We start from the raw sequence: 26,190 nt of genomic DNA on the forward strand, positions 1-26,190 counted from the left end.
GAAAGCAGAGCACCTTTCCATCTGTGTCAGGGGATTACAGAGAAAGTGGCCACAGCCCAATCATTGCAGATGCTGGATGACAGAAAAGGACAGGGCATGGGTCCCCCCAGAGCCTCCAGAGAATGGCCCAGCTGATGTCTCCCTTTTAGCCCAGGAGGCCAGTGTCCAAAATCTGGCCTCCAGATCCATTAAGATAGTAAGTTTGGATGTTCATTATCTCTAGCAATTAGAGAAATGCAAATTAAAACCACACTGAGATTTCATCTCACTCCAGTCAGACTGGCAATTATCAAGAATATGAGTAACAATAAGCATTGGCGTGGATGTGGAGCAAAGAAGTTTACTCATATATTGCTGATGGGACTGCAAATTGGTGCAACACTCGGAAAAGCAGTGTGGTGATTCCTCCAAAAACTTGTACTGAAATCACCATTTGACCCAGTTATCCCACTCCTTGGTGTATACCCAGATGATGTAAAATCTGCATACTGTAGTGATGTGGCCACATCAATGTTCATAGCAGCCCAATTCACAATGGCTAAGCTATGGAACCAACCTAGGTGCCCCCCAATAGATGAATGAATAAAGAAAATGTGATCCACGTACACAATGGAATATAATCAGCCTTAACGAAGAATGAAATGATGGCATTTGCTGGTAAATGGATGGAACTGGAGATTATCATGCTAAGTGAAATCAGCCAATCTCCAAAATGGCTAATGTTCTCTCTGATACACAGATGCTGACTCCCAATAGGCAGGGGTGGAGGAAAGTGCAGGTTCATTGGACTGGACAGGGGGAATGGTGGGGGGAGGAAGGGGGATGAGAATGGGAAAGACAGTAGAATGAATCTTATATAACTTTCCTATGTTCATATATGAATACACAACCAGTGAAACTCCACATCATGTACAACCACAAGAAGGGGAAGTTATACTCCATGTATATATGACATATCAAAATACATTCAACTTTCATATACAGCTAAAAAGAACAAAATAAAATAAAATAAGAAGATAATAAGTTTGGGTTGTTTGAAGCCATCATTTTGTGCTAATTTGCTACAGAAGCAACAGGAAAGTAGCAGGTACAATGGCAGATTCAGGTACCCAGACTGTCCCCAGAAGCCACCATCAGGAGACTTACCTTGGTGATACCCAGTGCCCCAACATTCTCGCTGAAGGAGGTGGTGCCATTTCCTGTCCCCCAGGCTCCTGCCAATAAGCAGCCAAGACCCTCGATGCCAATGCCGCGGTTGATGGCGTGCTTCGGAGGGGGTGGGGCTCCCACCAGCCGGGCACAGGCATAATAATCACCCACAGACTCCACCATGGAGGAGACCACCCCAGCAATGATCCCAAAGACTCCAGCCAGGCTGATGGTGGGGCGGCCCCATTGTCCTGAAAATGCAGTGCAGGGGGGTGTCCAGTCAGAGGAGGCTGAGAAAACCCACGTCATTTCCTGGCTAGAGGGCTTTCTGGGAGACTGTAAGGAGTTGGAAGCTCTTACAACGACTTTGGCTTTGCCTGGATTCCTGCCCTGCCATTCCTCCTGAGTCTTATCAAATGCCCAGAACTTGAGGTCACTGTGCACAGAAAGAAGCAGAAATGGCCTTTTCCTAGGGAGGCCTGAAGGTTTTGGAATTCTTATAACAACCTGGAGTCTCTTCTCCTATAGGAGTCAAATATGGACTCCCTGGGGCCTATCTCTCCTTATCAATCAATCCCCCAACCCTGTTCAACTCTCCATCCCGTGTGACCTGACCCACACAGATCCAGTGGCCCAAGCTAGAAGGACACCTATCTTCTCCTTACCTGGGTAAGGGATGCGGAACCAAGGGGCCTGGCTCAGGACATTGCTTTTGGTGTCAGTGCGGGCCAGGTACCCATAGTCAGTGGGGGACGAGGGGAGAGTGTTGGTGACCGTGAGCACGAAGCAGATGAACCAGGAAATGCAGAGACCCAGCAGCACCTGCCAAAGGGAGTCTCCCATCAGCTCTGCCAGCTCCTGCCCCCTTTCCTACCTCAGGAGGGGTCCAGGAACATGCTCAGATGAGTAAGTGCTGGGTGACCACGCTGCTAGGGACAACAGGAACCTGCTGTGTCCATAGATAACTTAGCACATTAAAGAAATAGTCTGGAAATACAAGCACAAAACAAACTATGGGAGGAGACTATGGGGCAGGAAAATCCAGCACACTGGGCACAGCATGGAGCAGAAGGATTCCCACCTGCTCTCTCTCCACTGATTGCTGATCATGTGACCTGGGAGCAAACCCTCTGAAACTTAGTTTTCTCATCTCTACCATGGAATTAAAATCACTGTTCTGCAGGGCCTGAAACAGGGCCTGAAAGTTAGGTCCACAGGTATATCAATTTTATATTTGGTTGTGGGACCCCAGAACTCTATATTCTTAGTGAATTCTCCAAGTGATTCACATGCACATGGAATTTTGGAATCATTGGACTGCAGGGTTATTGAAAGGTCAATAAGATCATTATATGGAAGTTTCTTTGTACCTTGAGAAACACAGTTCTCAGTTAAACCTGAAGACACAGCTATGGTGACAATTACACACTGGACAGCGTGGTGTGAAATCAACAAAGAAGGCTCTGGGAAGGTATGCGCCATCTTGCTCACCAGCAGTTGGATTGCCCATGAGCCATTGGGAAAGACCCTGATCTAAGCAATTTGGCTCAGCAGGCTCCTTCAGACACTTAGTTTTACATCATTAGAGGTGAACCTGGCTGTCTCTCCCAGTACCTTGTATGAGGACAAGAATACAGAACACTGCCCAGAACAGCAACTAGGGCTCCTGGGAGAGAAGGAGGAAGGACCAACAGCCGAGAAGTATACCCCCAGTCCTGGGACTCTTTCTTCCTCCTAGGAAGAGGCCACCACAGATGGAGGAGCTTTGATTTGGGGGCCACCTGGGCACAGGGAAGTTGCCAACAATCTCCAGGTACATCAATTATGAATGGAAGAGGGTGGGTAAGAGGTGCTTCTTACAGGGAAGAACTGAAAGAGGTAGAACTTGGAGGTGTGACACTTCTTCTCTCCACCATACACAGGCACAGGCACCGGGATGTTTTTCAGGAATTGAGAAAACAGCATGATGAGGAAGATGGTCCTGAAACAAACAAGCACACCCAAGCTGGAAAGTGGGCTTATCCTGAGCAGGGGCTCAGGAGGCTTTGGGGGTGGTCTGAGAAGCTGAGCCACCAGGTGTCTCTGGGACCAATGTCCTCACCAGGTGGGTCTCCAGCTGGTCGCCCTCTGCACAATATGTAGATACCTGCTATCTCTGAAAAGAGGTCCCTGTTGGAACTGCTTGTGGCTGAAGAGGACTCGTGGGATAGGATGCCATTGTTTCTGGTGCATCTGAGAGGAACAGACTGTTGGCAGCAGACAGAGTCACTGAGGCCCATAGGGACTGTCATATCTCTCAGGCAGGTCTGGTGCAGGTCTGATGATTCCCACACCTCACCTCAGACCACAAGAGGCAGAGTGAATGACAGTGTTGAGAAACTGATGTGACTCCATTTTTGAGAAACCAGCCTCTACCTTAGAACAAAGCCTGTCCAAGGAAGGGGGCATGACCCTTGTCCTTGGGAAAAGCCACAGAGCACTTCTAGACAGACAGTCACCCTGCTGAGTTATTTGTCTGTAAATAACAGGAGAGATCTGTGGCGCCAGGTGTTCCTGACTCAGGCTAAGTGAGGACCCATAGCAATCCCCTAGCAACTAACAATCAGCATGAGACATAGGAAATACCTGGGATGCCAGATGACCCCCCAGTAGTTTATGGTGGTTGATAACATGTTGGGAAACCATGTAGTTCAGCATGTTCTCCCCTCATTGCTTAAACCAATAAGCTTAAAGGAATCCCCCTCTTGTACTAGCCAATCACCCTTACCCAACTTGTTCCCGTCAGTGAATGTGGTAATCATGTTTTAGAGTTGTTTTATGATTTTCCCGTGGTGTGTGATGATTTGCTGAGAGATGGTATGTTGTATGTAAAGTCCCTGAATCCCGCAAAGAGTGTATAAAACTACTGCAAACCCTGGGCTTGAGGCCTCTCAGCGTCACCAGTTGCTGTGTGCGCAGAGGACCGAGCTAGCTGACAATAAATACCTCTTTGCTGCTTACATAGATCTTGGTCTCTTGTGTTCTTTGGGGGATTCCAAATTTGAGCATATCAGTGTCACTCCCAGGTCCCTCCAAAATTGTTTAAATGCCTGAGACCTCATTTCTTATTTCCTGATCCTCTCAGCTGACCACCTCTCCTTCACATGCCCACGGCCCCAAGGCCTCCTGGCTGCTTCCTGGTATCATGGGCCTTTATCTCTACAATGATGCTGAACAGCTGGGGCCATTCTTTGCACCCTTTCCCAGCTCAATGAAAACTGGCATCCTGGACTCACATTATTCTTACTGCTGTACTTGCACCAAAGAAAGCGTGGCTCGGCCTCCTCCCCAGAAAGTACTTACGTGAAGGAAATCCCCCAGTGGATTCCAGCATCATTGCCAACAGGATCAAAGAGAGGCAGGGCCAGCAGGGAAATGGTCGGAGCAATGGTCAAGGGGCCAATGAAGCGCATGAGAAAGCCGATGAGGCCTGAGAATCCCACCATTATCTGGATACAGGAAGCAACCATGATGGCACCCTGCAACTGAAGAGAGAGAGTTGGCCTCTGCTCAGCCCAGGCCCCCCAAACAGGCCAAGCTGCTCAGCCTACTGCTCAGTCTGGTCACCCCTGTGTGTGCATTCAAAGGCAGGGAGGGCTAAGGCAAAGCTGAAACCCAAAGGAACTGAGAGGAGAGACCTGATCTCACTCCTCTCCACTCTCTATTCCAATGGTCTGTTGTACATTTTCATTTAACATGAAAGATTTCAGGAAACAGGCCTCAGGGTTCTTATCAGTCCCAGTCATGGTGATGAAATGACTTGTGACAATTCAGTGTGTATTGAACATCTTTTTTTTTCTTTCATTTCTGTTTTTTTTTTATTGGTGGTTCACAACATTACAAAGCTCTTGACATATCATATTTCATACATTAGATTGAAGTGGGTTATGAACTCCGAATTTTACCCCAAATGCAGATTGCAGAATCACGTTGGTTGTATTGAACATCTTGCTGCTATACTCTTTTGTTCTGCTGACTATTGCTGGGGTCGGAAAACTTTTTCTGTAAAGGACGAGTGAGTATTTTAGGCTTGGTGGCCATACGGGCTCTGTTGCAACTTTTCCAGACAAGATGTGAACAAGTGATCATAGCTGTTTCCAATGGGACTTCATTTATAGACACTAAAATTTGAATATCATGCAATTTTGACATGTCAGGGCATAGTATCCTTCTTTGAGGCTTTTAAAAATTACCATGAAAATGTAAAACCATTCTTAGCTCATGGGCTATTCCAAAACAGGCAATGGGCCAGATTTGGCCTTAGTTCGGCCACCCTCAATCTATTGGATTTGAATGAGTTTATTTTACCTCCTCTCTTTACCAGTTTGGATGTCATACATTCCTTTTTAATCTTTTAAAAATTATTACTAACTCTTTAGTGTTAATATTCACATAACAAAGTCTACAGGTAAATAAAAATTTCTTTCCTCCTCTCAAACAATATAATTACTGTAGAAAACTTTAACTCCTATTGTTGGGAGTTGCCCTGGCTCCAAAGACTAACTTCCCCATCCCCCAAGAAGAACCATCCAATGGTGAGCCCTGCTGGCTCACATGATCCTTACCCACCAATCAGAGCCCTGCTGGCTCACCTGATCCTACCCACCAATCACACTGGCCCTGCTAGCTCACCTGATCCTTACCCTCCAATCTAAAAGCACCCCATGCCAACTGTCAAACCACCCCTGGCTCTCTAAATATGCAGAGCTGTTCCTCAACAAACAGGCATTTGCTCCGACGACAAGCCTTGTTCGTTTTTTCATTGGTATCAAAACCCGGGAGGGGGAATGCCTCGCTGCTTGAGGGCCCCCTCTCTCAAGGCTTGCTGTCCTGGTCCACTCTTTCGAGTGCTGTTTGTTTACAAGACCAGATCTTCAGTAAGTGAGTTCCCCTATCTTGTATCCAACTTCAGACGGGCTACGCAGGGGCTTTGACTGTGATCCTCCGGCAAACCTCTGACGCCCAATCTGGAGGAGAGAACACACCCCACCACGACCTTCATGGTCACGGTGGACTCTCTGGAACCCAGTTCATGAGCAGAGGTACTGAGGGGTGGAAGAACAGGAACTCCTCTCTCTCTCTCTCTCTCTCTCTCTCTCTCTCTCTCTCTCTCTCTCTCTCTTTCTCTCTCAACCACGCTTGTCCCTCTCCTGACCTATGGGGGCCTCTTCTTCCCTCCCTGCAGACTCCCCCTTATTAAATTCTGCACACAAGATTAGCCTTACTATCAATTAGACAATCCAAGTCAATGGCCCCCAGGAGGATCCCTAGATCCCGCAATTCATAGATATCTGTTTAACTCCTGTGAGCGCTCGAAAAAGTGGAAGGAGTTCTCCTATGTTGGGGCTTTTTCTCTTCTTCATTCTCACCCCTACCTATCCAGCAGATGAACACCCTCCCTACCGACCTCCCCCATTGGCTCCGTCCACCCCCTCAGGTGCTCCCACTGTCTTGGCTCACAGCTTTAGTTCCCCCAAACTAGATCCCGCCCCTAGTCCCACAAATCATGGCCCCTTTAAGAGAGGTTGCTGGATCTGAGTGCATTATCCAGGTACATGTCCCGTTCTCTATGAATGACCCCATGCAACTCGAGCAAAGGTTGGGCTCATTCACCACAAAAGAGAGTTTCAAAAGCGCCCTCCAGGCTTATAGCCTCACTTATATGTTATTGGCTAATACTCTCCTTCTTGAGGAACGTACCAGAGTCTGGGAACTTGCCAGAGCCCATGTGGATGAAACTCACTGACTTAATCCCAATCACCCTCCGGGGCCACTTGCTGCCCCAGATCAAACTCCCAAAACCCCAGATGGCCTTTATGTCCTTATGACATATTTCCTCTCGCAGAACTACCCTGACATCTGGGCCAAACTAAAAAAGCTCAAACAAGGCCCTGACACCCCCCAGACTGAAAAATTTCAGATGCTCGCCCAGTCCTTCAGGGTGCTTCCTTGGGTTGCCGCCCATCACCGAAAACCTCCCTGGGCACCTACTTCAAGTGTGGCAAGGAGGGACATTGGGCCAGGGCATGTCCTGCACCACACACTCTGCGTACCCCATGCCCTAATTGTCAACAACAAGGTCACTGGGGCTCTGACTGTCCTAGATCTTGTAGGAGGCCTATGGCAAGGGAACCCTCTGACCTTCTGGGCATGGCAATCAATTGACAGTGCCTTGGGTCCTTGTCCCTGGCTGTAACAATCAATACACAGAAACCCAGGGTGCGGATTCAGGTGGATAGGTGCAAGGTTGACTTTCTCCTTGACAACAGAGCTACCTTCTCAGTCCTGACAGAATTCTGGGGGCAAACAGTGCCGTCCACCTCTCCTATTGTTGGGGTAGGAGGAAAGACCATCTACCCGAGAAAGACTCCCCTATTACTCTGTTCCATAGACAACTTCCCAACCTCTCAGGCATTCCTAGTTAATGTCATCCCAATGTCAAGTTCCTTTGCTTGGCTGAGATATTCTCTCTAAATTCAATACAACAATCAACATACAGCTTCCTGGCATCACTCAGGCCCCAGAATCGGCCTGTTCATTTTTTCTAGCCCTTTCGGCAGAAAACTGGCCATTCTGCTCCACTTGTGAGGCTGACATGAAATACCATACTAACCTAGGTGACCCAATTGTATGGGATACCCACACCCCCTCCACCATTTCCTGATTATTCAGGACATTCTTAGCAAGGGGTACTTCCATCCTGCTCATTCCCCTTACTCCAATACTACGGTAAAAATACCCAATGGGTCCTACCTATGACTCATCAACACTTCCGTTAGGCCCATAAAGTTCTTCTGGGCCTACAACATACATCCTTTGGTTCCCAACCCATACACTCTGCTAACTCAGATCCTCCACACTGCCACCCACTTCTCAGTCATAGATTTAAAGGATATCTTTTTGCCTTTAACCTGGACTGTCCTTCCTCAGGGATTTCGAGATAGTCCACACCTCTTTGGACAAACCTTGGCCTCCCACCTCCAATCTTTTCATCCCCAGTGCCCCAAATCCACCCTCTTGCAATATTTTGATAATCATTCAGCAAATCTCTTTGCCCACCTGCAGAGAGGAAAGTACCCCACCACAGTCTTTAAGGCTACGGTGGCCCTCAGGGACTCCTTCCTTGGGCAGATTTGAAAGTCCTAGTCCTCTCACCTTAAGACTTGGCCACTAGAGAGACACTTACCCTCCCCTTCCTCTCCCCTCTTTCTGGCCCTGGGAGTATCCGGCCTCTCCAGGAGGGGTCCCGAAAAGCCTTGGCTAAGGTTTCCCATGGCTCCGGCTCCATCCAAGATGAGAACTTCGACTGTCAGGATTCGGTGATGACCAATCTCTGCAGCTCGAACCTGCCACTAAGGCACTCCTAATTTTTGGCTCTAGCAGGGACACCCCTTTTGCCAATAAATCAGTTTCCTCCTTCTCTGTGTCCTCTTCCCTCCTCCTTACATGGGTAATGTGTCCTCTCTGCCAGTTGACTCTCCCCTACAATGCCTCTTGGATCAAATATAGCACCCAGGCCTGGCCCACTTATCCCTTAGACAACCAAAGCAGATGGCCCCTTTTTGGGTCCCTGGCTCCCTCCATTCTAAGGAATCTCTTCCAGGCTTTCTTCTTGCTCTGATCCAATCCTGCTCTCTCCACCTCTTGCAAACAAATTCTTTTGGCCTCCAAAGGGCACTCAATAGATAACAGAGTTCTCCTACTTAATTTCTTGGCCTTAAAGAAATATCGGGCCTCTCCACAAAAGGCCCAAATAGTATGTATCTAGGGTTCTCTATCTCTCAAAGGAAAAAGGCCATTATTGTGTCTATGCCTACACCAAAGACCAAAGATGACTCTCCTCCTTGGGTTTGGCTGGGTACTTCAGGGCCTGGAATCTGGCCAAGGGCCCCCAAGATGAACCCCTACTCTCAGCAGCAGGGAAGCCCTTTAAAAAGGCCCTCCTCTGGGCACCCACCCTGCATCTCTCTGACCTCTCCTGACCCTTCACCCTCTATATAAAAACAGGGACAAGTTCTAGCATTCAGAGTCAGGAATATGGCCCCACATTTGCACTAGTGGCCTACCTATCCAAACAGTTTGACTCCAGCATCATGGGCTGGGCCCCATGCCTCAGAGCCCTAGCAGCGGCCCATGACCTCCAGAAAGAAGCACACAAGCTTATCTTTGGCTCCCTAATAACCATCTCATCTCCTCACCATTATTTTCTCACTTACAAGGGGGTGACAGTCACTTCCTCCTTCCAGGGTTCCATCCCTCCTTGTCTCTCCTTGAAAATCCCTCCATCTCTTTTCAGCCCTGTTCTCCATTAAACCCTAGTTGGCGCGTACAGTTTGGGCATGTGCACACTCTGGTGTTCCCATCACCACCCTCCAACAGCGTTCCCATGCCTGGATTCCTGGTGAAGTTGTTTCTTCCTGTTGCTTACATCTACCCCTACCCAGTTATCTTCAGTGAGTCCATGACTGTCCTGGGAGGCAAACTGAGCTCTCCTTGGGTGAGACCTTGGGTATGCTCTGGTCCAGCCCACCTGCTCTATCGTCACTCTGTCTTCCCCTGTCTGAAGTGCTCTCTAAATCCTTCCTTTCCCCAACTTCTCCATCCTGTGTGGAGGTTGCCCTGTTATGGGGATCCACATGCCTTGCTTCCGAAAAACCAAGGTGCTTCTTTGGGTCCTGCCCATTGCCAATAGAAGAGTGAGAAGCTTTGGTGTCATGAGCTAGTTACAGGCTTTGATAGAGTTTCTGCTTTTCCTATGTGTATGTTTGTGCATGTCTGAGTTCAGTTTTAAGTTCCCAGGGGAAGAAGTCATCATCTTCTGATGGCAGCCGAAGTGTACCTAAGTACCACTGAGACTCGCTGCTCAGACCAGTGGTTAGCTGGAGCATCTATGCCAAGTATGATAGCATGCACTTAGTGTGTCCACCTTCAAGTTTACACAGGGCTCTAGGGGGCCTCTAAGTTTCATAAGAATTCCAAGTATCAGTATTTAAAGTTCAAGTGTTTCACATAAAACCTAGAGAGATTTGACTGCTCTCAAAGGGAAATATGGTAGCTGGTACACCCAGGTAGGAGAAAGTTTGAAGAGCAGACTTAATAGAGAGGGGAGGGAGCTATATTGGACTAGGAATGAAGAGTGGAATTCAGGGTGTTAGGTGCAGGACAGGCTGGTCTGCAGGGCCTACAGGGCATGCCAAACAAAGTTAGCTGCAGGATGACCTGACCACTCAAACCCTCTGTCTGGTTCTATATCACCTGTTTGCTTCAAGCCCAAATGCCCAAGCCCCTGCTCAAGGCTGAACACTCAACCCCCTGCTCAGGGTTGAACACTGAACCCACCTTGGGCCAACAAGGCAGCTTGCAGACCCAGAGACCCCATTAGATTTGGGCTATAAAAACTCCCTGTGCCTGTTCCTTCCCCCTATCATAAAGTTCATTCAGACTCAGGTGGGTAAAATTTCTAGTCAAGCTTTTAACCAGCTTCTCCTCAGGAATTACCAACTCCTGGCTACTGATGATACCTCCAATTGAGACCTATGCCGAATGGACTGATGTCATCATGGATCTGTGGTGGCAAGGAACCTTTGTTGATACCGGTCTTCTCTGCCCTCCTGTGGGGGCTCCTTATTTCCCTCCTCTTTCTCCCCCACTGCCCCATTTCAGCAGGAAGCAGACAGAATGAGTCAATGCCCATTCTCATTTAATAACAAAGAGGGGGGAATGTTGGGAGTCACCCCAGCTCCAAAGACTAACTTCCCCATCCCCCAAGAAGAACCATCCAATGGTGAGCCCTGCTGGCTCACATGATCCTTACCCACCAATCAGAGCCCTGCTGGCTCACATGATCCTTACCCACAAATCAGAGCCCTGCTGGCTCACCTGATCCTACCCACCAATCACACTAGCCCTGCTGGCTCACCTGATCCTTACCCTCCAATCAAAAAGCACCCCATACCAACTGTCAAACCACCCTGGGCTCTATAAATATGCAGAGCTGTTCCTCAATAAACGGGCATTTGCTCTGATGACAAGCCTTGTCCGTTCTTTCACCTATTACCATCTTCTGTTTTCTATGCTATTATTGCCAAGTGTATATTTTTCCGCTGTCATTGATTATTATTACGAACTTTCTTTATTTTTGTGCAGTTGCTCCTTACTTACATTTACCTACTGCCCTACACTGAACCGTGTCACATTCCAAATTACGATATCAAAGTCCTAGCCCCCAACATTATGGTATTTGGAAATGGAAGCTTGGGAGGTAACAAGGTTTAGGTGAGATCAGGGGAGTGAGGCCCCCATGACAGCCTTAGTACCATTATATGAAAAGGAAGCTTCTCTTTCCCATGCATCAAAGAAAGCTATGAGAGGACGTAGTTAGAAGGCAGCCATCTGCAAGCCAATGAGAGAGCCCTCACCAGAATCCAACCATGCTGGCAACCTGATCTGAGGCTTCCAGTCTCCATTACTGTGAGAAAATACATTTCTGTTTAAGCCATGCAGTCTATGGTGTTTTTTTATAGCAACCCAAGCTGACAAACATACCTACGCTTTAACCACATGGTCCTTTCTTCACTATCGCTTCTTTCCCACCACTCTTTAATTCAAGATTTAATTTATTTTACCTGAAGAATTTCTTTTAGTAGTTATTTCATGGAAGGTCAGTAGTGAATAAACTCTGTCCATCTTTGTTTCACTGAAAATGTTTGACTGTGTCATCAATCTTGTATGATATAGAATTCTATAGTTGGCGACTGAATTCTAGGATAACAGTGTTTTCTCTCAGCCGTTTGGAAATATTCCATTGCCTTCCAACCTCTGAGGCTTCTTACTGAGAAGGCTGCAGAATGTCCAATTTCTATGCTTTTGTAGGTTGTTTTTCTTTTCTTGTTACTTTTAAGATTTTTCTCTGTGTATTTGGTGTAACTGCTTCATTATGATGTGTTCACTGTGGATTTGCTTTTATTTATTCCACTTGGGACTTAATGTGCTTTTTTCCAGAGTATTCCCATCTTTCGTCTGTTCTACACTATCAGATGTTCTGTCTTTTAATACTATTATCTCTATTATGGCCTTTCAGAACACCAATTAGATGCAAGAAGACATCTTGTTCTATTCCACATTTCTTATTCTTTATTTAATATTCCCATTTTTTTCTATCTGTGCTGAATTCTGGATTATTTCCTTATATAATCTTTCAGTTCATTAATCTCCCTGTGTATAAATGCTCTTTGATCATTAAATGCATTTTTAAATTGCAATGACTACATCTTTTTATTAATAACATTCTATTGATTTTATTTTCAAATTTCCCTCTCCATAAATTTTCAAATTTATTATTGTGTGTAGTATAGTTTCTAATGAGTCTCGATTCTCTTAAATTAATTTAAAATGTTGACTTAATAGCCTTACAGGTTGTTTAATTACCTCTTGTTTCTGCTGAGTCTCTCTAATAATACATTATTTTCTTATGTGAAATGCCGACATTTTCACCTCTGAGAGCTCATATTTGGGGGATTGTTTTTTCCTGTGGGAGTCTTGTAGAGCTGGGAATGTGGAAGATTCCATAGAGTGACTTCACATTTTCTTCTGCTGAGAGCCACAGGTATTTTGTTGACAGGACCTGTCTCCACTCCTGAGTTTGGGAAACTTGCCACCAGCCTCACGTGTTGAGAGCTGTAGTTTTAAATCCTGAGGCAAATCTGTGTCCCAACACTTCCCACAGACTCCTGGGCAGAATGAGAGAGAGGCTTCCTTTCTCTCTCCCTATCACAGACCTCTGCTCACTGGAGGGATTCCCAGCTGATCATTACAACCCAAACTTCGAGCCTTTGTCTTGTGTCTGGCTTGATTCCTCATCCCACCATTGTAAGCCCCATGCTTCTGACTATGCTTTCCATCCTTGTTTCTAGAAAGAGGCATTGCCCCTTGGCTCTCTGCTCCCATATGCATTTGAAAGTTCAGTTCATCCATCATTCTTCTATGTTTATACTGTGAGTGATTCTGTGCAGCTCAAAATACCATAACACTGGGAGGTGAAGTTTAAACTGGTCTCATGTTTGGAAAATTGAACTTGCCATTTCCCCACCCCCCATACACACAATTTGCTACTTTTCCTGCAAGCACTATCTATTCAGAACAGAATCACTGTTCATTTTCCCTCTCCACTGCTTCCTGAACCTCAGCAAGTCATATTCATGTGGCTTTCATCTGTGACTAGACTGTGATTTACAGTTGGTGTGCTGACCATGGGTGGGTTCCAGCCTTGACATGTGCACAGGTCAATGTAATTTAGTGAGACATGGAGAATCCACCCTCCATCCCAATAGGGTGACCTGGTCAACAAAACCAACCAATTAATCAATTAAGAAAATGAGGTTGATACGTGATGGAACTTTCACTCATTAACAGCACTGACGACCAAAAGAGGTAGCAAAAAATATCAACTAATACTGGGCTTGTGGCCCATTGCATTGAACTCCTCAAGGTGGGAAAGGATGGTGCAGAAGAGATACTGCCTTAGTCCTGGGCAGAAGGGACCCCTATGCTGGGCTGTGTTTTAGAGCAGGAGTTGGCAAACTTCTTCTGTTAAAAGCTACTCTTTGAAATGCTTTTTAAAATTTTGGGCCATGTGTGGTTTCTTCCACATACACCTTTTCTTAAGCAAACTTTGAAACATAGAATTTATTCTTATTCATGGGCAGATAAAAAAAAAATCACAGGTGGAATTTGGTCCAAGAACCATAGTTAGCTGATTCCTGCTTTAGGGAACCCTACAAGCACACCCAAAAAAAAAGAAAGAAAGAAAGAAAAGAAAAGAAAAGAAAAGAAAAGAAAAAGAAAGAAAAAAAGAAAAAAGCAAGAGAGAAAGGGATAGGGAGTGGGAGGGGGAGGGGAGGGGAGGGGGAGGAGAGAGGAAACAGAGGAAAAAAATGTATTAAAGAAATTGGAGCGTATCTCTGTCACTTGAACTCTTCCCCCTTGAAAGATTAAAAGTGTTCCCAAGGATGCCCCTCTTCACACTCTACGCTTTCCTCACCAGCAGCCCCCATCACCTCTCCTGCTCATCATCCTCTTTTATTTTCTTCATTGCACTATGACTCCCTGATGTTTTCCTCTTGCATCTTCTTATTGGAGCATACTCACTAGAATGCTGGCTTCCTGAGGACAGGATCCTTATCTGTTCACTTGCCCATCACTATCCTAAAGCCCAGATCTTTCCTGGCAGGGAGCTGGATAATAAAGCTTCAGCCAATGAATTGATCCCATCTCCTCACTCCCACCTGTCCCTCCCCTAGCCTTTTACCTCTCGGATCCTCTTCTGCCATTCCTCTGTGAACTCAGGTGAGCTGACATTCACCTGGCTGGCATTGAGTGTCCACTCTGGGCACTTCCAGGATGGAAGAGAGAGCATGGCCAGAGAAGGCGCCAATAAAGCAAAGGATGCTCCCTGGAGAATCGGTAACCTGGAGGAGCGGGAGGATGCAGTCACTTCCTAAGATCTCCCACACAGGCCTGGCCCTCCAGTGCATCTGGTGACCTGGCAGTTAGTTATCAGGGCTAGGGCAAAGTGACTTCAAACCCATGATAGCAGGCATGTTGTGCAGAACCAGGGCAGGTCAGACTAAATCAGGGCAGAAGTATTTGCTCTACTCTGCAGAGAGTCCAGAAATAATGGAAAGGAGACATAGTACCTTGATCACTCCAGAAGAAGAAAGGACCAGGCAGAAACCATGAACAATCCCAGAGGAGTGAAAACTTGGAAATACATTTGGTCAATATTTTACTTCCTCTCGTGATTACCTTTTAAACTTAGTGTCTTATTTTAAAGTAAATGGTGATATATCTCCCTACATGAACTTGAAGTAAGCACCAAGTGTGGGAGACCATTAGTGGATGCTTTGAGAACCCAACCTCATATAAGGCAGGAAGCCCCCTATGCTGCCAGGGCTAGAGCTACCAGCCCTGCCCTGAGCAAGGCACTCATCGGCTCTTCCACAAAAAGCATCAGTTTTTGACCTTGTAATTTTTAGCATGGTTTTAATTGATAAGGTTTTCTGAAGTCTTATTGCAAAATTAGCATATTTACTTCTCATTTTAAAAAGCACATCACTGAATACTGACTAGCAGTTAAGCAAGTGTACATGGCATTTTAAAATTTACTCTTTTATATTTTGGATATTGCAGAATAAACCTAGAAGCGCTTTACCACTAAGTTCCATCTCCAATTCTTTTTATTTTGAGACAGGGTTTTGCTAAGTTGTTGAAGCTGACCTCAAACTTGTGATTCACCAGCCTCAGTCTCCCAAGTTGCTGGAGTTACATGTGTGCACCACTGCGCCCAGATGGACATGGTCTTTGATTCCTGAGCTAGACTTTACAACCTACAGTTTCTCAGGAAATTATTCATTAGGAACTCAGGTAAGCCCACTTCCCTGGGAGGGACCAAACCCAAGATAATTTTTACCCCCACTTTAGTCTAATGATATTGGCATGATTTTATTCCCTAATTTTATTTCCCTCTTGCTGTACCTGTTTATCTTGGGTGAAAATGCCTTGAACCTAACTCCTTATTTGGACTTCTCAAAGAACTTTTCACAGGCCCTTTCTGTCCGCATTGCCCTGCTGCAAAGACACTTCCTCATTTACTCTATCAATATCCTAATTTGGGACTTTCCCCCACCTGTTTGTTTTTCAGGTGAGAAAATTGAGCCTAGAGAAGGTAAAGGACTGGTCCATGTCCCTCAACACAGAGCCAGGGCTAGAATTCAGCCCCCTGGCTTTCAAGCTGAAAGCATTTCCATAATTGAAACTAGCACCATCTGGGATCTGGGGGAGTGGGCACCCCCATTCACAGAGCTCTGTGTTTGTGACCCTGCTTGGGGTGAGGGCAGGGAGGGGCTCTTGAATATCCAAGCAGGGAGATTTCAGGCCCAGAGGCTGCTCCAGGGCCTCACATCCAGGGCCATTCCAGGAAATTATGGGAGCCTGAGAGACAGTAAATATTGGAGCAAATATGGGAGCCTAAGAGACAGAGTAAACATTGTACTTCTTTGAGAAGTACAATGAAAAAGAAAGAGAAGAGAAATGCCTGCCAAAAAATGTTAGCAAGAGTAGCCCTTCCTCTCCAAGGACCTGGCAGAACTCCAGGATTGTTCTATCTCTTGGAAATGACCCAAAAGGAAGTGCTATGAGAAGTGCTTTGGATTAGAGACCATAAAGACCACAATAGGAGTAAGTACTCTCCTCTGGATTCTCTTTTCCATCTACCCTGGAAACCATAACCCAGCCTCCTCCACCTACACCTGCTGAGCCTTGGTCCTATAATGAAGAGGAATTAGACATGACTTCCTGCCAAGCTATGTTCTCCTAAGACAGCTCAAGCAGAAGCACTTTGGAGGGAATGTTTTCCATTATCCTTTGCAGACTGGTGCAGATTAGGTCAGAAAGGAATTTATAGTGAACAGCTCCCGCTTGCACGACTGCTTCTAAATGGTGCAGAAGGGCCTGGGGGTGTGTTTTCTACTGATCTTCCTTTGGAAAATCTGTAAGCAAAACATTTCAACCACAACTGGATGAGCTATGTCTCTTCATTACCACTTCTCTTTCCCTACACATTGCCCCAGGTGGCATTTAAAAGGCCAAGAGCATTTCTAGGATTTGGCTAAAGGGAAGTTGAGTCACAATGCATTTTATTAGAATGTCTACGACATAGACATATCTATGTCACTTGAGACATAAATATGAGATTATAAAATATAAAGGAGTACAGTATTATAGGTCATGATAAAAGAGAAAATAAAAATGTCCTGCTACTATTTCTGTAGCACTTGTGATTTTTACCTCCTTTTAAAATTTTATAATTTCTTGTGAGTTCTTTTCCCTACCTAAATACTCTTCTTTGTTGTGATTTTTTATTAATAATGTTCTGCTCTTAGTCATAGAAGACAACAAAAACTGTATCAGCTTCAGGCTAAGCAAACCTGGATCCATCCTTGAATTACATGCTAAATTAAAGGAAGGAGGCCCTGGACTAGCCTGGGTAGGCAGCTGACCAGGAATGGTCCATAGGACCCACCCAGAGCAATTTCCTGAGAAGGTGGTACGCCAAAGAAACCATTTCTAAGCTTCTGGAGAATCCAAGCAGGGCAGGGAGTGGTGGTAGAGAGTGTGGAAGATGAGATGTGAGAAATGAGGGGAGGCACGTCCTCAGAGACAAGGACACATTTTCCAGGCTTCCCAATTTTTCCCAGGTCATCTCCATGGTCTAAGGACTCCATTTTACCCAGGCAGATTTTAACAGTCCACATAAGCACAAAAAGGACTTGATGGTTGGAAAAAAGTGATTCTACTGGTTTTAGCAACTGTTCACTTCAGTGATGCTACAAAGGAGCAGGGCAGGTACCTTCACGACTTTAGTGAACAGGTTCCAAGTCATGTGTTTGGATCAGTGAATGTTTGCTGTCTTGGGAACTGAGAACAGAATTCCTCTTCTCTATACATTGGTAGCCCTTCCTCAGTACAAGTTGCCATATTTATTGCCCTGGAAAGTCCAGGACTGGGCCTTAACTAGGCCAATCAGAACTCTTCCCTGGAATTTTAGCATGAGCAACTAATCAGAGTAGTGCTCACTCACTCTTGCCTAGTAAGTGTTTGGATGTCCAGCAGCCCTGTCAAAGACTGTGTTAACTTTATGTGTCAACTTTCCTGGATTAAGGGATGCCCAGATAGCTGGTAAGACATTACAGGTGTGTCTGGAGTATTTCCAGATAAGACTGGCATTTCAATCAGTAGTAAGTAAAGATCTTCCTCCCCATTGTGGGCATCCATCAGCCTATCTGTTGAGGATTCAAATAGAACAAAAAGGATAAAGGAAACATGAAATCTCTCTCTTCTTGGGTGGGTCATCCCCCTTCTTATGCCCTCAGACCTTGCTGCTCCTAGTTCCCCAGATTTCAGACTCCATCAAGGACTTACAGCATTGGCTTCCCACCCTCCACCCCACACCCCATGGATGGCCTTTGCACTCAGTCCAAGTCACACCACCATCGTTCCCGACTCTTCGGCATGCAGATGGCAGATCATGGGACTTCTTGGACTCCAATTCTACAGGAGCCAATGTCTGTAACAAATCTCATCTTCTATATGGCCATACACATCCGATTCTTTCTGCTTCTCTGGAGAACCATGCCTAATAAACACAGCAAGAACCTCTCTGAGAAAATGAAGCTCAGACATTGTCAGAGTCCTTTCCTCAAACCAGGAGGAGAGCAGCCTATACTTAGACCAGAGCTTTGGAGGATGGAGCCTAAGATTGAAAATCCCTTAGCCAAACTAACTGAAAGAAAAAGAGAGAAAACAGAAATTAATAAATTTGGATATAAAAAAGGAAAATTCACCAGAGACATCACAGAAATCCAGCAGATCATTAGGGACTATTTTGACAACTTAGATTCCAATAAATTGGAAAACCTAGAAGAAATAGATATATTTCTAGACAAATATATTTGGCAAAATTGAATCAAAAGAACATAAAAAACGTAAACATACTAATAACTTGTAATGAGATAAAATCTGTAATAAAAAGCCTTTCAATGAAGAAAAGCCCAAGACCAGATGGATTCTCAGCGGGTTTCTATGAAACCTTTAAAAAACAACTAATGCCCAAACTCCTCAAATTATCCCCTGAAAAAGAAAGAGATGGGCTCTCCTAGAAGTGGTCCACGTGCTTCCACTATGATCTACTTGGGCACCAAGGAAGGTTCTAATATTTGTTAAAATTAGAGACATGGTAGGGACTGTGTCTTGCGCCGGGCTGTGTACACCAGGAGGAGGTTCTCTGCATGGTGCTAGGCCGAGATGGATCTGCTCAGGGCCCAACAGCTGGCAACAGAGCTAGAAGTGGAGATGATGGTCGACATGCACAACAGAATGACCAGTGCCTGCCATCAGAAGTGTGTGTCTCTCCACTATAAGGAAGCAGAACTGTCCAAGGGCATGATTTGGACATTCATGAATGGATGGGCAAAAATTCTACAGAGTTGTCTATGCAGAATGAAGAGGTGATGAAGAGTGTGCAGCAGAGCTCTGGTCCTGCATGAGGCCCTCAGACAGCATATACCTGGGGTGCACCTTGCTTCTCCCCACTTATTTAATAAAAATGCCCCCTATTGGGTGTCATGTGAAGACTGCCAGGCCTAGGCTCTCTGGAGCATCTCCAGGAGCTCTGATTGTGGTACAGCTATCTTGTAGAAGGGATATTTGTAACACTGGTATGTGACTCTGTGTGTGTGTGTGTGTGTGTGTGTATGTGTGTGTGTGTGTGTGTTTTAAAGCAAGTTTGTTGACACCTACAAAAAAAGGGATGAAACACTTCCAAATTCATTCTATTAATCCAGGATTACACACATAACAAAACCAAATAAGGACACATCTAATGTAGGAAACTACATTAGAAAACTATAGACCAATACCCCTGATAAACTTAGATGCAAAAATGCTTAATAAAATATTAACAAATCTTGTTCAAGAACATATTAAGAAGATTGTATGCCACAACCAAATTGGTTTCATTCCAGCAATAGGATGGTTTCATATAAGCAAATCAGTAAATGTAATTCCTCATATAAATAGAATTAAGAAAAAATCACTTAATCATCTCAATAGGTCTTCAACAAAATTCAGCACCCATTCATGATTAAAAACACAGAAGAAACTAGGCATAGAAACAACCTACCTCAACACCATAAAATCTATATTTAAAAATCCCAAAGCCAAACTCAGAGTAAATGGGAAAAAACTGAAAGTATTTCCTTCAAAAGCTGGGACAAGATAAGGACATCCACTCCCACCACTCCTATTTAATATAGTGCTGGAAATTCTAGCTACAGCAGTTAAGGAAGAGAAGGAAATAAAAGGGGTAAAATAGGGAAAAAAGAAGTCAAATTATCACTGTTTACAGATGATATTATCCTATACCTAGAAGATCAAAAAAATCCACAAAAAAGACTGCTAGAGCTAATATGCAAATTTGGCAAAGTAGCATGACACAAAGTCAGCATACAAAAATCAATAACTTTTCTATATACAATGAATCAGCTGAGAAAGAAATCAGGTAAACAGTTACATTCACAATAGCTTCAAAAAAAATAAAATAAAATGCCTAGAAATAAATCTAAGTAAGGGGTTAAAAGACTTCACAATAAAACCTATAAATCATTGAAGAAAGAAATTGAAGAAGACATCAGAATATGGAAAGACCTTCCATATTCATGAATAGGCAATATTAATTTTGTGGAAATGGCCAAACTACCAAAAGTAATATACAGAGTCCATAAAATTGCCACCAAAATACCAATTACAGTCTTCACACAACTAGAAGAAACAGTCCTAAATTCATTTGGAAGAATAGAAAACCCAGAATACCAAAGCAATAGGATGCTTTGGTATTCTGGGTTTTCTGTTTTTTAAACCAAAAAAGCAATGCTAGAGGCAATATAATACCTGACTTCAAATTACACTACAGAGCTGTAGTAACAAAAACTGCATGGTACTGGCTTACAAACAGACACATAGACTAATGGTACAGAATAGAAGACACAGAGACAAATCCTCACATCTCTAGTCATCTGATCCTTGACAAGGGTGCAAAAAACATACATTGGAGAAAGGACAGCCATTTTAACAAATAATGCTGTGTGTAGAATAATGAAACTAGATATGTAGAATAATGAAACTAAACCCTTATTTCTCATGCTGCACAAAAATCAACTCAAAATGGATCAAAGACCTAGGAATCAAAAACTATATAAATCCTAAAAGAAAACACAGAGTCAATACTCCACATAAGGCACAGGCAATGACTTTCTCAGTAGGACCACTAAAGTTCAGGAATAATGCCAAAAATTAATAAATGGGATGATTTCAAATTAATTTCTGCACAGCAAAGAAAATGATTAGGAATGTGAAGAGAAAATCTACAGAATGGGAGAAAATCTTTGCTGGCTACTCATCTAACAGAATTAATATACAGATATATAAAGAACTCAAGAAACTTTACACCAAAAATCAAATAATCCAGTTAATAAATGGGGAAATGAATTAGACACTTCTCAAAAGAAAAAATACAAATGGCCAACAAATGCATGAAAAAGTGTATTATCAAGTAGAGAAATACAAATCAAGGCTACACTGAGATTTCATCTCACTTCAGTTAGAATGGCAATCATCAAGAATGCAAATAATAATAAATGCTAAAGAGGATGTGGAGAAAAAGGAACACTTTACACTATTGATGAGGTTGTAAATGAGTACATCCATTATGCAAATCAGTATGAAGTTTCCTCAAAAGACTAGGCATGGAAAGAGCATATGACACAGCTATACCACTTCTCAGTATTTACTCTCAAGAATTCAAGTCAACTTACTACAGGGATATACAAATTCACAACAGCCAAACTATGGAAACAACCTAGATGTCCACCAATGAATGAATGGATAAAGAAAGTGATATATATATATATATTCAGACCTAAAGAAAGATATGAAATTATGTCATTTTCAGGAAAATGGATGAAACTAGAGACCATTATGTTAAGTGACATAAGTCAACCTCAAAAGGTCAAGGGTTATATGTTTTCATTCATATACAGAAGCTAGAGAGGAAAAAGGAAAAGAAAGGTGGTGGTGGTGGGGATCTCGTGAAAATCAAAGGGAGACCAGGAGAGGAAAAGGACTAAGAAGGAGGGAGGGTGGAAGTGCTGGGGGTGACATTGACCAAATTAAATTGCTTTATTATGAGCACATAGGAATATGTCATTTAAAAATCCTATCAATATGTACAACTATAATGTACCATAAGAAAAAGAAAGAACCTAAGAGAAAAATATCAGATGCTGTCAGAGTCCTGCCCTCCCCACCAGGACAGGTATGCAGCCTACACTTAGCTCTAAGCTCTGGAGTATGGAGCATGGCTCCTTCAGGGAGAAAGGATCAAGGGGAGAGGCCCCCTCCCCATGAGTCTCTCAGCTTCTCTGCTTGAGTGGCCTTGTGCCCATTTGGGCCCCTTTCCAGTCCTGATGTGCTAGAGCAGACAATGAAGGAACGGTGCACCCCCAGGCCTGAAGGTTGGCAAAGGGACAGCTGTTTGGGGAGTCTGTTGTGGGAAGCTTGGATGAGCGGGTTGGGGTGTCCTCGCTCATGCCTGTGAGACCATTTGTGATATGGAGCAAAACATGAAGTGGGGTGGGTGGGGAACAGGCTGGAGGCTGGTGTCCCAGTACTGCCAGACTCCAAAGGAGAACGCTAAGGAGCCAGAGAAATAAAAATCCAAACCTGGCCTTCCAGGTGGGAAGACAGGGACATGCTGAATTTCAGAGCTTGTCAGCTTGGGTTTTGACTTTCTTACCTTCACACGTGGAATCTTTGAATCTCCATTGATACAAACAAGGCCTGAGCAGAGACAGAAAGAAATAGAGACAGAGGGAGATAGCAGAGAGCTCAATGGCATTTGAGTCCTGGGTTCTTCTTGTTCTGGAAACATGGATGTAACCCTGCCTTTTTCTCACTTTGTTCTTTTAAGTTCATTTTCGGGACTGTGGCTGTGGCTATGGCTCAGTGGTAGAGGGCTTGCTTAGCATGTGTGAGGCGCTAGATTCAATTCTCAGCACCACATATAAATAAATGAATAAAATAAAGATCCATCAACATCTAAAAAAACACACATTTTCCCCTAAGCCAATCTGGATTTGTGTTACTGTCCATCAAGACCCTGGCTAATACAGATCATCAGTCTTGAGTTGGAGATAAATAGAGAGAGGGAAAGAGGTAAATGGATGGAACACCTCTCTGTTACACCACTCCACCTTCCTACCCATCTGCCAAGCTGCAGGCCATGCAGAACTTGCTGATAGTTGGCTGGTAAGTCAAAATCCAGGGGGAGTAGTTTTACTTACCTGACCCCAAAAAGCACTTGCAGGAGAGTGCAGATGCCAGAGACAAAGAAGATGGTGCTGATCAGGTAGCTCTGAGTCAGGGGGTCATGCTGCAAGCACAGATCCTTGGCCAGGATGAGTGGCACTGCTACTAGTGCTCCCAGGGCTGTGAGGAAGTGCTGTGGACAGACACAGGACATGAGTGTGTGAATTCTGTGACTATACCCAGTAAGGGTGCAATCCTACCCTTAACAAGGATGCCCTTCCCAGGTCCAGTCTCAAGAGCTTTGCAGGAATCCAGCCATGAGTGAGGGGCAAACATCCAAACTAGGCATGGGAAACAGTGACCCCACTAGAGGAACTGGGCTGTGAGAGCAGGGCTCAGGAACCAGGAAGTGGTATCCTAGGAAAGAAACTGAGGCAGAAACACAAGCACAGGAGGACATAACAGAACCAAATGAGGGCCTAAGAATGAGAACATAGCAAGGGGCTCCTCACTCCATGACGCAACAGTGAGAGCCATTGACAAGAAGGCCTGAGCATTCACTTGGAGCCACTGGCCCACGGCTGTTTGCGGTCTCCTGAAAGGATAGAGTTAGACCCAGAGTTCAGGACAGGACAGAGCTCATAGCTGACGGCCTCAGTTATGCAGAGGGTAAATTACAGGTAGATAAGTAGCAGACAGGAGATAAATAGAAGACAGTTAGAGACAGAGTACATACATAGACACCTAGCTAGAAGGAGAGGAGGAAGGTGTAGGGGGCCAAGCAACCAATACAGTGTATGAATGGGCCACTGTCTCACACACTCTAACTCCAGAGCAGAAACATTGAGCAGGTCTTAAGGGGTTTTCATGGGCTGTGGCCATTTCTGTTCTGAGCCACACCGAGTGTCCAGTGTGTGGCTTCAATCCCCACACAAAGCTGACCATGAAGCCAAGTGTTCTGGCACATGCCTTTAATCCCAGCTACTAGAGAGGCTGAGGTAGGAGGATCACAAGTTCAAGGCCAGCCTCAGAAACTTAGAGAGACCCTGTCTCAAAATAAAAATAAAATGTAAAAAAGGAATGGGGATGTACCTCAGTGGGAGAGTGAGCTCTGGTTCAATCCCCAGTGTCCACCAAAAAATCTGACCACTGAGCCAAATGTTCTGAGAATAAAGACACGTGAAGCCACCTGCTTCTTTCCTTTGCTCCGATCCTCCCCATGCTCTGCTGAGCTAGGCCATGCCTCTGCTGGCACAGTCACAGGGCCTCTTGTTGTTGCTGGAATAACTTTCAGTTTCCAGCTAGCAGCTAGCAGCTATGAGCAGCTCGGAGTGCTTGAGGAATCTGCACTTGTTTGGGTCTGATAGGAAGGCCTGCAGGGTGGGATGCTCTGCTCTAGGGAGTCCTTAGTGAAACCACATCCTTAGCACTTGTGTTAACATTGCCAAGCTGCCAGGCCAGGAGACTGATAGCCAGCAGCTTCCACATGGAACTTCTAACTTAGAAACCCCCTCCCTAGGGACAAAGACCCTTCCTGATGATAGCAATATTTAGAGCATCCTCATAGTGTGGTTAAATTAGGCAAAGTGATTGGCTTATGGATACTATCTTGCTTGTGTATGATTGATTGGCACGCCCCACTCAGACCCTATAACAATTGTGTGCATTCCAAAAATAAACTGAGCTACTGGACGATGACCTGGGGTGGGTCTCCAGCCAGTTCTCTCACCAGTTCCCGGAGTTTGTGTGTTGATTCTGCATCCCTATCCCCCATGACTAAAGGTAGCCAAGCAAATAATGGAGCAGAACCTCAGCATGTTGTGGGTGCTGATAGGATCCCTCTGATTTGCAGCAAATGTATCATTGCAGGTTCAACCAGTAGAGTGGGGTCTACCTCATCCTATAATAATAGGGCCTAGGTGAAGGAAGGGTAGGCAGGCTTGGTTTGCTTTGGTTACAAAAGTTAGCTGCTGGGCCAGTCAAGTAATAAACAAGGAATGAGTGGAGGAAGAAAGGAGGGAAATTAAGAGCTCACTGTGAGGGGCAGTGCCTTGAAGTGTTCCCTCAAGGTGTCCTTAGGTGGAATGAAGACACAAGGCCCAGAACACCTGACCCTGCCTGTCCCTAGCACTCCTCCTGTCCACAAAACAGCCAGACCTACACAAAAAGGAGGCAAAACAAGGCACATTCTTCTGTTCTGATTTTGTTGGGGATTGATCTAAAATCTCAATGTGAGCTAAATTAGACCAGATAAAAATTAGGTTTTTTTAAGAATATTAAGAAAAAACTAAAATAGTCTATACACTGCATGCGCCTGCTTTTCCATACCTGATGTATCCTCAGGGAAAATGGAGTCTCAGAATGTGTACTACTCCAGCAGGACACAGGATTGGCCCTCTGAGAAGGACAGGAGGTAGGTGTCCCCTGCCTAAGATGGGACAGGCCTGGGTGCCAGGAAGAACCTTGGGCCACAGCACCTAGGGACAGGGACCCCCACATCTCTCCAGCCATATGAGTGGAAATAGCAATGGAAGGAAAATGGAAATGAAATCCAAGGCCAGGTTTTCTTTAAGGGGACAGTTTCAGCTCCTGTCACCATGCTAAGCAATGTCTCAAAAGGACCAGAGGATTATGTAGTGAGGTTAATCCCCTCGTTGAATGTTCTGGAATAATTCAACCAGTATGAAGAGCACTGGTCTTTAGGAGAAGAAGGTGGGATGAGATATGTGTTGAAAGCAGAGCAGAATTTGAACTCCCACTAAAAGAAAAGTTGCCCACTCTTCTTTCCTTGATTAACCTGACAACTTCAACAAACCATAATCAGTGAGGGGTGAACTGCCCCTTAAGGAAGAGGAGTGGGGGCTCCAGAGAAGAAATGTGATATGTATGTAGGTGCCCTTCGACAATCCTTGCCATCACTCCCATGTCCCTTTGGGATACATGACATGAGATGTCTCATCCTTCATGGCCTCTTATCAATGTTCTTGACCTCCACCATTCAGATCAATACAAGTCACAAGATTGTCCAAACATCGACCAGTGTTTCATTTCCTACCTCATATCATGCCCAACAACAAGGGATGA

The 26,190-nt window shown here is 44.9% G+C and overlaps 1 protein-coding gene and 1 pseudogene across 4 annotated transcripts in view; one reads left to right on the top strand and one right to left on the bottom strand.

Annotated features, from left to right (window-relative positions):
- LOC101961272 (solute carrier family 23 member 1) overlaps window positions 1-26,190 on the bottom strand; it is a 42,539-nt gene that overhangs the window by 10,569 nt on the left and 5,780 nt on the right. For all 4 annotated transcript variants that reach the window (XM_078040576.1, XM_078040577.1, XM_040291395.2 and 1 more), the window contains 6 exons: window positions 23,142-23,299; window positions 14,495-14,654; window positions 4,492-4,673; window positions 3,010-3,130; window positions 1,815-1,971; window positions 1,147-1,400 (listed from right to left, as the gene is read on the bottom strand). In XM_078040576.1, the coding sequence (XP_077896702.1) occupies window positions 1,147-1,400; window positions 1,815-1,971; window positions 3,010-3,130; window positions 4,492-4,673; window positions 14,495-14,654; window positions 23,142-23,299 (1,032 nt within the window). The remainder of the gene's footprint in view (window positions 1-1,146; window positions 1,401-1,814; window positions 1,972-3,009; window positions 3,131-4,491; window positions 4,674-14,494; window positions 14,655-23,141; window positions 23,300-26,190) is intronic.
- On the top strand, window positions 18,978-19,289 carry LOC144375467 (mitochondrial import inner membrane translocase subunit Tim10 pseudogene; annotated as a pseudogene).

Source organism: Ictidomys tridecemlineatus, chromosome 2, assembly GCF_052094955.1.
Source record: "Ictidomys tridecemlineatus isolate mIctTri1 chromosome 2, mIctTri1.hap1, whole genome shotgun sequence".
Taxonomy (NCBI): Eukaryota; Metazoa; Chordata; class Mammalia; order Rodentia; family Sciuridae; genus Ictidomys; species Ictidomys tridecemlineatus.